Source organism: Thermobia domestica, chromosome 10, assembly GCF_964235325.1.
Source record: "Thermobia domestica chromosome 10, izTheDome1.hap1.1, whole genome shotgun sequence".
Lineage (NCBI taxonomy): Eukaryota > Metazoa > Arthropoda > Insecta > Zygentoma > Lepismatidae > Thermobia > Thermobia domestica.
In genome coordinates this window covers 105,948,831-105,963,703 of record NC_137463.1, presented here as the reverse complement: position 1 = coordinate 105,963,703, position 14,873 = coordinate 105,948,831, and the positions used below count along the sequence as shown (strand labels likewise).

The following is a 14,873-nucleotide window of genomic DNA, read 5'->3' as shown; positions in this document are numbered from 1 at the left end:
TCAAAATATAGTTAGGGCCTTCGTCCTATTTTGAAGTAATTAAACAAACTACAGAAGCAGTTTTAAGTTGCAATTTAAGTATCTCAGTAGTTTTAAATCAGCAAATTACTTACACACTAGCGACATCTAACGTGTCAGGTAATGGCATCTATGAGCGTGACGTTTATTATTAACAATTAGTTTGACATAATTGCCATGTTTGTCTTTTACAAGTAGAATAACTGATTACCAAAATTTTTAGTTTCGCTCCAGTCGGATAAAATCTTCATTCCATGGGGCTCTTGGACACCACCCCCTATGTATCCGTCGCTAAGAAAGGATAAAAGTTTCTGCTATGTTATTTATTTATTTATTTATTTATTCATTCCTACGACTATTATTAACGTACCAAAGTAGATCACAGCTAATAATTTATCAAATATCTACACAAATTTACTGTTAGTATATTTACTGTATATTAAATTCTCACCGAAATATTCTTTCTATCCTTGTGATTTCTTAATATAAATATTTTATTAGTTAGTATTTTTTGAAACTTTTCTTTCTTTTATTATTTGAATTATGCAAAATATCAGAGAACCCCCGATATTAATTTGCGTGTAGAGGGCTCTGAGGATTGGCGTCGATGTTGGTTAATGCTAATATCATTTGCACGGAAGCGAAGCTTTTCGGGGTGTAGGATTACTGGGATTTTTAGAGGCGGCCATTGTTTAGAGAAACTGGCAGGGGCACTGCGGGTGGTGAGGTTTAAAGAGTGAGAAAGGCCTGATCTTTGTGGATAGAAGTGAGTATTTTGAGATGCATTATAATAGCACTATCACGATCTTGGATGAAATGTGGATATTACTGTTTATTTTGTGAAAGGATATTAAGTTGTGTGATTTTATTGATCACAATGGCGTGGAAGGCAGCCTCCATGACCGGTTGACGTTGAAATCAATATTCTGTAAGAACCAGGAGTATAAAGTATTTTGATAGCAATAACTGACAGATATATATATGACTGAAATACAATCAAAGTATATTGGTATAAGGATCTTAAGTAAGCGGAGATTTAAGACCAAAAGTAGAGAACATACGCTTATGCATACTGAGACTAACCATTTGCCTTTCTGCCATTGTGTGTCATTTTGTAAATATTTGGCACGACTTCGAAATAAACATAAAAAAAAATTGTATGATTTAACTTAGAATAATCACCTGTGCAGATTAAGATATTGAGTGCTACTGTATAATGACTAAGTGTATTATTGTATCTATTTTTGCAGAGGTTTGTCTATCTGCGTATTTAGAATTATATGAAGGTGAAAATTGTGTAAGCAAGTTACGGTAGACAAAACAGTATCCGCGAATTTGCAGGTAAAATCTGTGATTCACAAAGAGAATGATACCAAATAGGACGATATTTTTTCAAATTATTTTAAAGTAAATTGTACAAACACCAGAAATCTTGAGTTTTAAGTAGCTTCACTGTCATTCACAGTACGTTGAGGTAATCACACGTAATAATACAAACTCTTTGATACGTAATATGCATTTTCACAAGTATTGAGGAGTATCGATGGTAAAAAGCTTGTCTAACGCCCAGGGTTGGCTGGTTTAAACCAGCTGGTTTTTTCAAAAAAAACCAACTGGTTTAAACCAAAAAACAAAAAATGTTCGTAAAAGTGTAAGTGTTTGTAAAATCTTGATGAACACACATTTGTGGGTTATCACGTTTCACTCCCGTATATTATTCGTATTATATTCAGACCTAAATTCCCCATTCATTACTCAAAAAGATTATACTACAAAAGCAACTTCTTTTTACAAGTTTATTTTGTGATTTTTTTTGTAGTTGTTATTATTGTTATGTAATTGCAATCGAAGAAAAATTCTAAATATTCTATCGTTTCAATGTTTACTATTGATAAAATACATCAAAAATGCCGTACTTTGTGTGTGTGTGTGTGTGTGTGGATCATACAGTCCCCACGAGAGGCATTTAGTGAAATAAGTATTTTTGATATCTATTTATGTATAAATGAGTTTGAGCCAAAGTGGACTCAAATGATTCGTATCTTTATTCATTTTTCCTATTGATATGCAGATCAAGTCGGTGTATTTCTTTAATTTGGACCAATAAAAATCGTTGTTAACTAACTTGAACTAAATTAGTTCTTCTGTACTTTGAAATTGTTCATATGTAATTCTGTGTAATGGTTTCACTTGTGCAACTGTTTATCTTTTTGTCCTTCAGAAATGACTCTTGACAGTTATATTAAGAAGTATGTAAAGATCAGTATAACGTATTTTTTTGTGAGGATTCCTTCGTGAGTAAGTCGGCAGACGTATCGCATTTGTGGCCAATTAGTCCTGGTTCTGAGTTCAAATGGAGGACAATTTCTCTCGGATGTAACTCGAGAAGCGGTTTTTATTCCGCTTTAAGCTTATGTGACCCCTTCCAGCATAACCCGGTTGTTGCATAGTAACATCAAGGCGAAACAAACTTATTTCTGTCCATATATGATATGAATATATAGAGCAAATCATTTAAACCTAAAAAACCGGTTTTTTTGGTTTTTTTAATAAAAACCATGGTTTTTGCCAACCCTGCTAACGCCCGAAGCTTTACTGTTATTTGTCTGTACTTATTATGAAAGGCATTACACGAGCAGATGATTCTACTGAATTTTGACACATTTCTTAACATTTTCACTTTAGGTTAGAGCTGTGTATTTCTTTCAGAATAGTATGCACTAAATGAGTAGTTCCATTACTACTTGCAGATTTACTTCAGGAGGGCTCAGTATAAATACACTGTGGACGTATGTCATAAAAGCTAGTATAAAATACGAACCAAGTTGTGCTAGGTAGCTACTAAATAGCATGAATGCTATCTAACCAGGTCAGGGCAGGAGCGCAACAGGGGGCAAATGGTAACGAGGGAGCACGTCCTTAGGAAGCAGTCGCGTCTGCGTCAAGAGGTATACGCATAAACGACGGTAGTAGAAAAATACATACAGTGCTTTCGTCATCACTCAAAATTTATTTCAATATACTGTACACTGACAGTAATTACTTATATTCACCTCTCATTCCTTCATGACAGATGTTTTACACTGTTTTTTACTTGGCTATAAATTTTCTATTTGGTAGATCATCTGCCGGAGTGAACCCTTATAAAGTTACATTGATTTTATAATGATTAACCGCCAATGCTAGTCGCCAGCGTTCGTTTCCTTACGTTTGCACACGTGTCGGTGGATTACGAAGCAAAGCTGTACGTAAGAGTTGTTTGTAAGTCACTGGAGATTCTATTGGAGTCTGTTTTCGCCAAGCGTTACGAAAGTAGCTCCATGACATGAAGGTTAAGTTTTGGTTCATTCCTCGAAATAATTGGTGAAAAATTCACTAATTTCCTCATTATTGTCCTCCAAAAGACTTTGTGCTGAGCGACATGGCAGTAGTTCCAGCACTTAACCCATACTTAGATAAAGTTCCATGGGGCGACAAGACGGCAAGGTCCAAGAACACAGGCCCCCCTTCGTATTGAGCTCTAATAAAGACAGAAAACAACGTGCCCTGCGAGGTTCTAACCTGCCTTCACTCGCTCACGCTCCGACAATTTGTCAATCTGAACGTAAGGGTGATTATATTGTGTATAATTGCTTCTTAAGGTGGACTAGATGATAATGACGTTTACATTAATTATTTGATTTCTACCTTATTACTTAAAGATGTGGCGCTTTTAGAAATAAGTTCCTTAGATAATACTCTTTTTTTATGAATTTATTGATTTTCTTCGTAGTGTCCTTATTCTAAATCTGTAGCCTTTCTCACCAACTTTATCAGTCGTTAAAACAATTTATAATTACGAATAAATTTACAGCCGTTGTCCTTATTTGTACTAGACTTTATAATACAGCATTCGCTTCACGCGTTTGTATAGAAAAAACATGGCGATCACCATGGTAACAGAAAGGAAATGACGATATTAGTATTTCAGCCTATTGGGCCTATAATCCACTGTTTCAATGTTGACTTCCAACTGCAACATGCAGCTTACAAGTAAAATACGTTAGATAGTTAGTTCTAAGAACATAACATCAATCTTACACTAAATGAAAAACCACGTGCTGTGTCCCTTGAAGTTTGTCACGAACCAACCACAATGGTTAAAATCGTAAATTATCAGTTTGTCTATATGGATGTTTCTATTGAATTGCTGAATCTGCAATGCCATCACGAAACGGAGAATGGGTATTACGCAATTTTCGAAGTGAACATTCATCTGTACGATAAATTTTATACAAATAAAACTCATTAGAAGTGTTTATTTCCCAATTCTGTTACTAGCCAAATGTTACTGGGATCCGGTACATTTTTTTCTAAAAGTTTAAGACACTACGTACTTATCTATCTTCATTTTCAATGGAAAGCAGGAGGGCTTACCGAAAAGAATATTTGTGAAGCAGTGCTATGTAACAGCCAAATACGTCATTTATGACCGCCTTACCAGAGCTCAGACAAATTATGAAAGGTGAAGTAGAAAAGAGCAGTACGGTACTGCTAATGTCCTGTGTTTTTACTAGTGATCTTGGTAACGAAATGTAAGATTGTTTTACTTCTGGAAATCTCGTTAAGGCGTTTTATTTCCAGATGCAATATAGTGTAAGTATAGAAGGTATCCTTTTCGTCAGTTCTATGACTATTCTTTAGTAATATGACGAATAAAAATATATATTGATATGTTTACTGTGTCGCAAAGTGGTTTTGTTCATGTGTATAAACAATGTGATTGCGAAACGGTCTGGTTAGTAGATTTTTTTTGGCTGGCGAGTACTTGCAAGCAAGGTGTTTCAAGCCCTGATTAAGAGTGTATCACATTTTGTATTTATATTGCATTTCTTTGATTTTCTGTCATTGCGATGCGACACTGTTTAAGAAGAAAACTGATGGACACTTGGCGGTTTAGCCACACTCCAGGTGGTTAAAGATTCATGCTTTATGATTTTAGAGTAACATGATGGGTGAAGGGTTGTATTTTCGCCGTGATGGCGCTAGTATGAGACACTCCTGTATACGTCATTTGTCATGGGTGATTGAGAGCATTTTTTCCTGGTTCTGAACATTTGTTTAGAATTGGCCCAGATAATATGTACAAAATTCTAGTAAGTAAACTCGTACAGACCAGAAATTTGGGTGCACAGCTTGACATCGAAGTTATTGGACATCCAATTTTATGCACTATACTGAGTCTTCGAAACACCTATTGGTTCACTTTGAAATTTTTTTTAATATATACTTTTCATTGTCTTCAAGTTATTCACTATGATTAAAAATAGTAGGGGTTAGCTTAGAGAAGAGCCACGAGAAACGGTGCCTTGTAAACGGTACACGATGTTTATCCACCACAAAACGTACTTGGCGGAAGCTAGGATTGAACTGGGAACCGGCACCAGACGTAAACTACCGCCTTTCCACAAGAGAACTCCATAGTTTCATGGGTACAGTAAAACATATGTGCCTAAATGGTGTTTTAAGAGGAATATAGCTTTAAATATACGTATACAAAATTTAATATAATCCAATATTATCCAATTTTGCCCAATAAAATCCACTGGGCTGTTTTTTTTTTTTTCCACAACCCTGGTGATATCTGACATTTTTGGGAGTATCGGTATCGGCATATGGACACCGATATTTACCGATGTATTTCCGAACTATTTTCAGTTTGTTTAATATTAACAGTGACACTTATATTTTATCGATTTCTTTTAAAGTTAATCTAAATTATCAATTGTACAATCGATTTCTTTATGCATGTGCACGCCTTTGATTTGCACTACTCGTACTTAACTGATATTTTTATCCCCTTCATGCCAAAATACTGGTGAAGAAAAGCCAAAGGTCCTCAGTCAGGATCATGGACGCCCGAAGAAAATTTTCTAGGGAGGGCCCATTCCATGGTTGCTATATTACGTACATATTTTCATGATCAGGGGAGGGGTGGGCCCCACCCTACTCTCCCTTCGGGCGCCCATGGTCAGGATAGCAGAGCCGTCATTTTAATCCCAAACGAGACAAGAGTTTCGATTCAGAAGAAAGTGCTATGGAAGAAACTCATGAGACGCTCACTTTGTCATTATTTTCTCCTACTTACTGGTTAAAAATAATATTAGTTCTAAAACTAATAAGTAGTTTTATCGTTTTCGACTTCGCTTAAATAACCCTCTTGTTCTTTTTATGGTATACACAACAACACCTAGTTCACCACGCATAATATTTTAAACACTAAAAATATATTCGTTTGCATTGTTTCTATGCAGGGCGGCGATTAGGAGTGAGCAGTTGCCCCTTCTCTCTCTGTCTTTTTTTGAAGTGTCACCTTAATGTATATAGTTTTGTATTTCAAATGTATATGTGCGTATTAGGGGATCTATTGAATTAGCTATATTGATATATATACTAAAAATGCAGATATAAACCAGTGGTCACCGGCTACTATTTAACAAAATGTTCGCCATCCTCTTAAGTATTGATCAGCACCAATATCATCTCTTTATGACTTTAGGTTCCCGAGATATGGTTCCTTAAATCTCCCAAAACCGGGACTTTTTTGGCATATATTTTGGGAACGGTAAGTCATAGAGAGATGATATTAGTGTTGATCAATGCATAAGAGGATGGTGAACATTTTGGTACCAAATAGTGACCGCTGGCCACAAACTGGCCATTGGCCAGATCACACAATTTTCCAGGCAGAATTTTAAGATGTTCATGAGCAAGGAATCAAATCTCTCCTTACACCTTCCTTGTTCATGAGTATAAAGAGCTAGTTGCGTTGCTCTTGGCAATTTACTTAATATAATAAAATATGAAATACGGTGAACTATTTTAATTGAAAAAGTAGTATCCTATTAATTATACATCATTTCGTTAAAAACAAAGTGTTAGAAACAATTAGGAAAACTAACATTGATATCCAAAAGTACATTATCACAAAATATTAATCACTGACTCTTAGAATTAAGTTTACATTATATGAGTATTTAGTGCTTTTTAGTTTATTTTATGTGAACTGTATTAAATTTAGAAGAAATGTTTTTTTGTGTGGAACCTAATATGAAGTTCTGCTTTTTGTCTTTGAATGTCAAATTTTGGCCTTATATCTAAAATACACTATTACAATGTTGATCATTTCATTATTTTGAAAATTTCTGGTAATGTTTAAGAAATGTGTCCAAAAGTATCGGTACATCCCTACTTCTTTCATCAATTATCTTTTTACTAAAGATTTGGTAAAGGTGAAATTAAAAGAAGCCATCATAAGCGTTGCTGCAAATTTGCGTATAGTGGTTTTGGAAAAGAAGTCGTTACTTAGTGCCGTATAAAATTTAATGAATACTTTCGTTTGTGTTAGATACTGATGATGCTGACTGATTCGCCGAAATCCAAGACTATGTATGTATGTTACATATATAGACATTACGTTAGTAGTAGTAGCTTCCGGTATTACTAGCCATGCTTACACTAGGAAGTTTTGACATGAGTCAGTAGTCGAGAGGAGTGGAGACTGGAGGGAATGGAAGCAGGGAAATGCGTGGGAAAAATTAAATAGAATTTCTAGTTAACGTCTCACGTGCCCCTTAGGCTAAAGGAGACGGATGCTTATTCCCTGGCCGGCGAACGATGATTTCTGACAGCTCAGCTCAGAAGGACGCCTGAGGAGTGTGGCGTTGCCATGTGCTTCTCGCACAAGGAGAGAATCGCCTGCTTCCTCGTTGAGGGTGAGTGAAAGTTTGGCAACGTGCGGTGGTTACCATGGAGACGCGACAAGTTGAGCCTAAGATTGGTTGACCTGTTGTTTTCTGCTCGCTCGCCGTGGCCTTGTGCGAAGCTGTCAGAAATCATCGTTCAGCGGCCAGGGTATAATGAAGAATTGGTGAAATGAGAATATGGGAGAAGACAGAACCATGGACACAATATTGTCCACCACGAACTCGCGACTTGGGATCGAACGAACACCACACGCCAGAGGTGAGCACTCTGAGACTGTGAATTGAGTCACGGTGGCTGTGTTAGGGCGCCATGATTTGGTGGGTAGTATCTGAAAGCGTCATGCTATAGGAAGAAATATTTGTATTTGGTATCCACAGGTAGATACTGATAATTCACATAGTGCCAAATGAAGACACTAATATTTCAGTTTTTTTTCTTCCTCTATTACTCATCTGGTGGCGACTCAATTCTATGAAATGCACACTGCCCATTTCAATTATGCCCTTATAGAGGTAACAGCTGAAGCTCCCGAGGATAGAATTAGTAGGGCCATTCAAGTAGTTCCGCAAGTGGATTATCAGCATCAGCATTGTTGAACACCAGTGAGTACCGGTATCATATTTTAATAAACAGCAGGATTTAGTGGACTTCTAAAATCGAAAGTTCAAGTCTGCATAGTCTGATTGGATTGGAGTTTAACGGGCCTCTCAGCAGTGAGGCTATATAAGATACGGACTTAGTTTGTGGAATGCTACCCACCTAATAGTCCAAAACAACTGACATGACAACTGTTTCACTGTATCACCCCAAACAAAACTCAAACCTTATGTGCTTGCTTGAAAATGATCAAAGACCAATTATTCTTAAATTTCAAATCTCTAAAGCAACTTGCAACTTTTACAATTTCCTTCAACTGCAAAGCGCCGCTGATAGTTGATTGCTGCCAGAACACAGGACTGTGATTTGGATTCAGTGTGTGGTACTTTTTCTACTTAAATAATTAAAAAAAATAAGACGTCTAAAGGCAGAAACCTCGAGGATGGTGAATTTGCGTGAAAGTGCATCTGGTCACAAGACATGTTCAGTTGTGAAGAGACTGAATGGCGAGAAATTTTGGTTCTTGAACATCCACCGTGCACTCTTGACTTTGCACCATATGATGCTTGGCTCTTTGGATGAGTCTGTCGTCGCTGGAAAACCTTTTAAGAAAGTATGCAATTCTAGCTCGAACATTCTTTCAATTCCAGTAACGATACGTCAGAAGTACCTTGGGGTTTGATAAAGTAGTTGAAGCACTTCCGAAGAAACTTCCTGAATTACCCTCGTAATGCTCAAATCTCTACTTAAAACCATCCATCCAATTTTACATCATTTCTCTTGTTTGTGGGTGTAGGCTAATCATCTCAACTCCATAAAACATCAAGGTATTGTGATCAAACTTTAGACCACTTTTTACTCAGACATCAGGTGTACGAAAGAGCTGATATTTGTAGTCCACTAAAAAAGAAATCTAATGCGTTTTGTAAAATGAAACAGTGTCTTTGAATGTCATGTTACGGAAAGTACGAGTGATGAGAATGTCGATGGTGTTTATTGCGTTTCTATGCCGTATACATCAAGACATATTGTCAAAAGAAACCAAGAATGAGTGCTGATGCCCTATTCAACAATATACGTACGAAACAAGCACCATGCCAAAGTTTTTCTCATTCAGCTTTCCTAGAACGTACGATGTCGTTATTGAGTTTTGAGTGAAATAGTGAACGCTGGTTATGTAGAGAATTACTCACAAATTCTGAGTTGCTGATTGTGGGCATATACATTGATAGTCAGATTTTATTATTATTATTATTTTCAAATACTCCAAATGCTACAACGTGAAAGATAATACCATCGGCCCTATTTAGGATTTCGTTCAAAATACTCTGTTATTGCGTTAGATTTAGAAATTCAAGAGATCATTACCAAAAGGAAGTTTTCTTTACCCTGGAATTGATGTGGCAGTGGAATATTCATCATTGAAATTATTAATTTGCATTTATGTTTTTAGTAAGAGTAATAGAAATAATCAGTGGGACATTCATCTTAATGTTTCTGTATAAGTTCAGGAAAAATGTATAGAAGAATATGTAATATAGTGTTTTCTAAAAACTTAACAATATTGTAATTACTAACAAATTAAGTGAATACTTTTAAGGCTAGTAGATTGTTAATGTCGGGTGGCTGCTATTTCCAAATTCAGTCATCTGCCACCACCAATATTATTTGTCCAAATTCCATTACTGTCACTCTATCATCATCATATCCAATACATAATCGAATTATCTTCCATATCATAATATAATTGATTCCTTTGCTCATGTTTCAACCAACTACTACTATATATCGAGTAGGAAGGAATATGTAACGATTTCCTTCATTGGTTACAATTGACTGGTTTCCTGTATTTGAATGAAACACTTCATCGTTGATAATCTTTGTGTAACCAAGTAACTTATTTCATATTCTACCATATATTGGCAAATTAGTTTTATTGCAAATGTTTATGATGAATCAAGTAAATATAGTCTGTTATATATGTAGTTGCATATATTGTAATAAGTAATATTGACCAATATATTTATTTTATTTTCAGCTTTCTACAATGGATTCCCAGCAGTTTTGTGTTAGATGGAACAGTTACCAATCAAATTTGCAGCATGCATTTCCTAAGCTTCTTACCCATGAACATTTCGTCGACGTAACTTTAGCATGCGAAGCTCAGAGTGTTAAGTGCCATAAAGTGGTTTTATCAGCTTGTAGTGCGTATTTTGAGAAGCTGCTAGTACAAAATCCATGTCAGCATCCAATTATTTTCATGAAAGACATGAAATATTGGGAAGTACAAGCGTTAGTGGACTTTATGTATAAAGGCGAAGTGAATGTGAATCAGGACAAGTTATCGTCTCTTTTAAAAGCTGCAGAGGCATTACAGATCAAAGGTCTATGTGGGCCGGATCAGGATTCTACTACAAACGCAGCCTCGTCTGACTATATGAACTTGCCACAAGACACAACAGTATCAGATGGGAGAGAGACGCCTCCATCATACAAGCGTCGCCGAAATAGAATGGAAGAAAAGGAAGACATGGCAGCATCGGGAATGCAGCAGTCTCCAAAGGTGCAGCTCCCGCCACAAATAGTTTCGAAACCTGTTCCTGCTTCTGACTCAGGGTTCAAGCGAAAGTCTGAACAGAGTGCTGCAATTCCTCCACCACCACCAGTCCCTGTTCAGCAACCGGTACCAAGCGCTCAATCTACCCCAATCGCTTCTAGTCTTCCACCAGAGCAAGAGCAGTCAGCAAAACGAGAGCAAACCCAAGAGACCATGATTCCATCTGATAGGCCGGTAAGTGAAGTATTTGATTATCGATAGATGGTAAAATAGTGCAACTCTGGTAAATTCTAATAGATGTACTGTAAAGTACAAATGCTAAATGTAATGTGAATGTTTAGATTAGTAAAGCTTATTGCTATATTTGTTTCATATATCGACAGTATACCCCAGTCTTTCTTTTTTGTTTTAAGGTTTTACTGTTATTCCTTTAGCCTGAAGAAGACGAATGAATAATAAAAATGAATGGTTATGAAGGAATTACTAGAATGAGAATATGGGAGGAAACTAGAGAAACTATGGAAACTATATTGCCTCCACAAACTCATGTGACCAAAGATCTTTCGGCTAGTGAAAATTGAGTCAAGTTGGATCGAAAATCATAGTCTGACTTCGTAAGATGCAGGCTTAATGCGGATTTATCATTGATACGGAGAAATAAAATTAGTTTTGAGATCAAAGAGACGGAGCAGGACGTTTGGACGCAAAGCAGTCCACGATGAGCTGCTTCGGCGTGGTGGTTCGCTCTTAACTGGTCATTGAGATGTCATATTGACATACATATTCCATATCCTTATTGGAAATAATGCTGCTCTTCTTGTGCCGCCCAATTGTATCATTCCTTTACGTTAAATATATTATAAGGGACAGCAATTTGTTTTGGGGGTGTCACAGGATGCCTACAGTAAATTTTATTTGGCCTATTCTTCCTGTTTCAATTTATAAGTAGTGCCTATAAGTGACTGTTTTCATGAAGTCTGAAATAACTTTCTATTAATATAATAGAGTATCAACTATTCGGCCTAACGGGCAGATCAAATAACAAAAAAGCATTCAATAAATACGTACATAGTACTACCTGAACCACCCGTAGCTTAAAAACACAATTTTTATTCCAAAACCACCTCTTACTCGTTTCTTATGACCTCTTGGTACAGGCCAGTACTTAATAAACACTTCTTATGTTTTGTACCATGCATTTAAATAATTTATTATAGCAAATGAAAATGTGTGTACACGTTTCAAGATAAATTTAATAATGTCTGACAAAAAATCAAGTGCACAGTGCAGTATGAATATATAGTCACATCGTTAAAATAACTAAACATTAACGAAAAACGTAGTCTTTTTACACATATTACATGTTTTTATTACATATGTCTTATTTTATTAAAAGGATATATTCTTTTAAAACAGCCGCATAGTACGGAGACCGGATAGTCAATAGTTTGCTGCAGTCCCTTCCCATTTCTCTTCAACTAGTAGAGACAAGTTCTGCATGATGTGCAGAAATTTTGCTGTGTTCAAGATGTTATTTTTAGTTTTTGCAAAATTACTTGTGGAAGCTTTTCGAAATTTCAGTGCCTATTTTCATATTTTAGTGTCTAAACATCTGGGCTGTAGTTATGAAATACATTATAACATATGTAGGTGGGTAAACCTATTTGAATAAAATGTTTTCCGCCCAAACTGCCGCGTCCAAATATCTGCGCCCAAATGTCATAGACCCTAAAAAGATAACAAAGGGAATTGTTATTTTTAGGGTGTTATGGAGCTAGTCCCATTATATCATTGGTTCCCAACTTGGGAAGGTGTGAAGAGAGAGCGGTGGGGATCGCAAACTTCTGACGGAAGTAAATTACCTTCGTGATTACAAATATTACGAATGTTGTAACAAAGATTAAATTAAGAATAAAGCTGGTACAAAAATAACACTGCACTACAGTGGTATGCAGAAATTTTGCTGGAGAGGAAACACAGGTAATCAAGCTTAGGATCCAGTGCATCGGATATTTGGGAATTTTCTTAATGATATATACATTAACTACATCTACATGATGAGGAAAAATAACTTCCTGTTTGATATTTTTAAATACCGGTACTAATTAATTGATTTTACATTGCACAGTAGAATGGTGCAACTTTCTAGGGTTAAAAATATCCAACAGGTACAAGTATTAACATTCCACATAGGCAGTCAACATTCTTCAGTTTTTGCAATCAGGAAAATTCGAGAATTTCACATATGAGGTGTCATAAAGATAATGAGATTGATTTTCTGTTAACGATGATTTTTTTTATTTTTACAAATCAAGGTTATTCCCCCTTCAGAGTAGTCCCTGTGGGCAGCCACACAGCGATAGAGGCGTTGTCATTCTTTGTAGCAGCTGGAAAGCGTCTGCTGGTATGTCTTATAGCTCGTCTGTTATGCTCTTTTGGATATTACCCAAAGTAAACATTTCGGTCTTTCAAGTGGTTTTTGAGCAAGGAGAATAAAAAGAAGTCTCAGAGACTGAGATCGGCGAATAGGTAGGCTGAAATTTCAAGGTCTTCCTGGTAAAAAGTTTGACGATTTGTCCTAGTGGCACAAATTTCCCATTCTGAAAGAAAAAAAAAATGAATTTGCTTGGCAGTGTGCCACTTCCGACTTTGGCTTCTTAAAAATGACTTGTGGTATCTGAACATTTGTACCTTGGATAGGGAATGTTCTTCATAACCCTTTTGTAACCTTTCATAAGTCACAGTAGCGGATTCAGACGCTCTGAACAATCGTGTAATAACTGAAGCATGTTCAAGATTGTACAGAGTCAATGGCAACGGTTAACTGCCGTGTGAAGGAGGCAGCGGCGTTGTGGGTTCGTGTACAGTGTTGAAAGTCTCATTACTTTCCTAAAATACCTCGCAGATATGAACATTCCGGCTAGTTTTCAAGTCGTCTCTGAACATTTTCGACTACCTTCAGCGGGAACTGCCAAAACATGCCGAGTGCATTTCTCCAATTGACCCAGAATTTTTGGTTTTATTTGATAAAACTTACTCCTTCACCCTTTTACAGTCAGGAGGTCAGATCTTCTTGCTGGCCACTCATGTATATAGCGACGACCCATCCAACGTCCCAGTATTTGGCTGTTGACCTACTTAATAGTATGTGCAGAATGAAGGAACATGAAATATCTGGGAGGTGACTGACATTTACACATGGTAGTATTAAGAGAATCTTTACTTCCAATAAAAGTACTTACTCGGCATTCAGGCAGCGTTGTTAGTTTGGCAAGAAATAGTTGTTAAAAGGTGTTTACTGCATGACATGATTTCTTTGACTGCTGTAGCCGACTAAGTGGGTCTAATGACTAAGTTTGGAGTTCAGATCGTTAAGTAGGATGGATTGTGCAGAGGTTGTAACATAATGTGCGTGAGTTCTTTGTGACACAAGCCGATAACTGTTGTGCAAGACAGGACAAGGAATAGCATATATTTACCAATGCTGGTGTCTGGTGAAATTGTGTGTTCACTTCTAAATCATTAAGGCAAATAATAATCTGAGTTCCGTCTTCAGGGTGTCTACTGACCTGGAAAACCTTGAAAACCTGGAATTAGCCTGGAATTTACTTTTGGACCTGGAAAACCTAGAAATAGCCTGGAATTGGACGAGGAACCTGGAAGTTTTAAAATTATTTTTCAAATATTGTTTTTGGGATTGGTATGGAATAAGTATATTTTTGTAAAATAGAAGAAAGTTATATACTACAGCGTAAGTTAAAAGCCATTAATAACTTATTCAGTGGAGATGTAGTTGAGAAAGACAGACAGACGTGAGCAGAGTGCAGGCGGTGAATGTGAATTGTGATTTTTTTTGCAGTATCGTTCGACGAAAACGTAAACACTATCTCACAGAAAAGTCAAATGGACTTAGTAGTTCGTTTCTAGCACAGTGACGGAAATAAAGTTTTAACAC

The 14,873-nt window shown here is 36.5% G+C and overlaps 1 protein-coding gene across 27 annotated transcripts in view; it reads left to right on the top strand.

The window, feature by feature from the left end:
• The first annotated feature begins 627 nt into the window (after positions 1–627).
• The window catches only part of LOC145662627 (uncharacterized), a 257,675-nt gene continuing 243,429 nt past the window's right edge, over positions 628–14,873 (top strand). For 26 of the 27 annotated variants that reach the window (XR_014127072.1, XR_014127071.1, XM_081728370.1 and 23 more), the window contains exons 1-2: positions 628–784; positions 10,400–11,152. Coding sequence is in view for 25 of the 27 variants with exons in the window: in XM_081728370.1 (XP_081584496.1) it covers positions 10,409–11,152 (744 nt within the window). In the remaining 2 variants the exon portion in view is untranslated. Of the gene's footprint in view, positions 785–804; positions 947–10,399; positions 11,153–14,873 lie in introns of those variants that run through there. The other variant, XM_081728369.1, reaches the window with a different exon arrangement.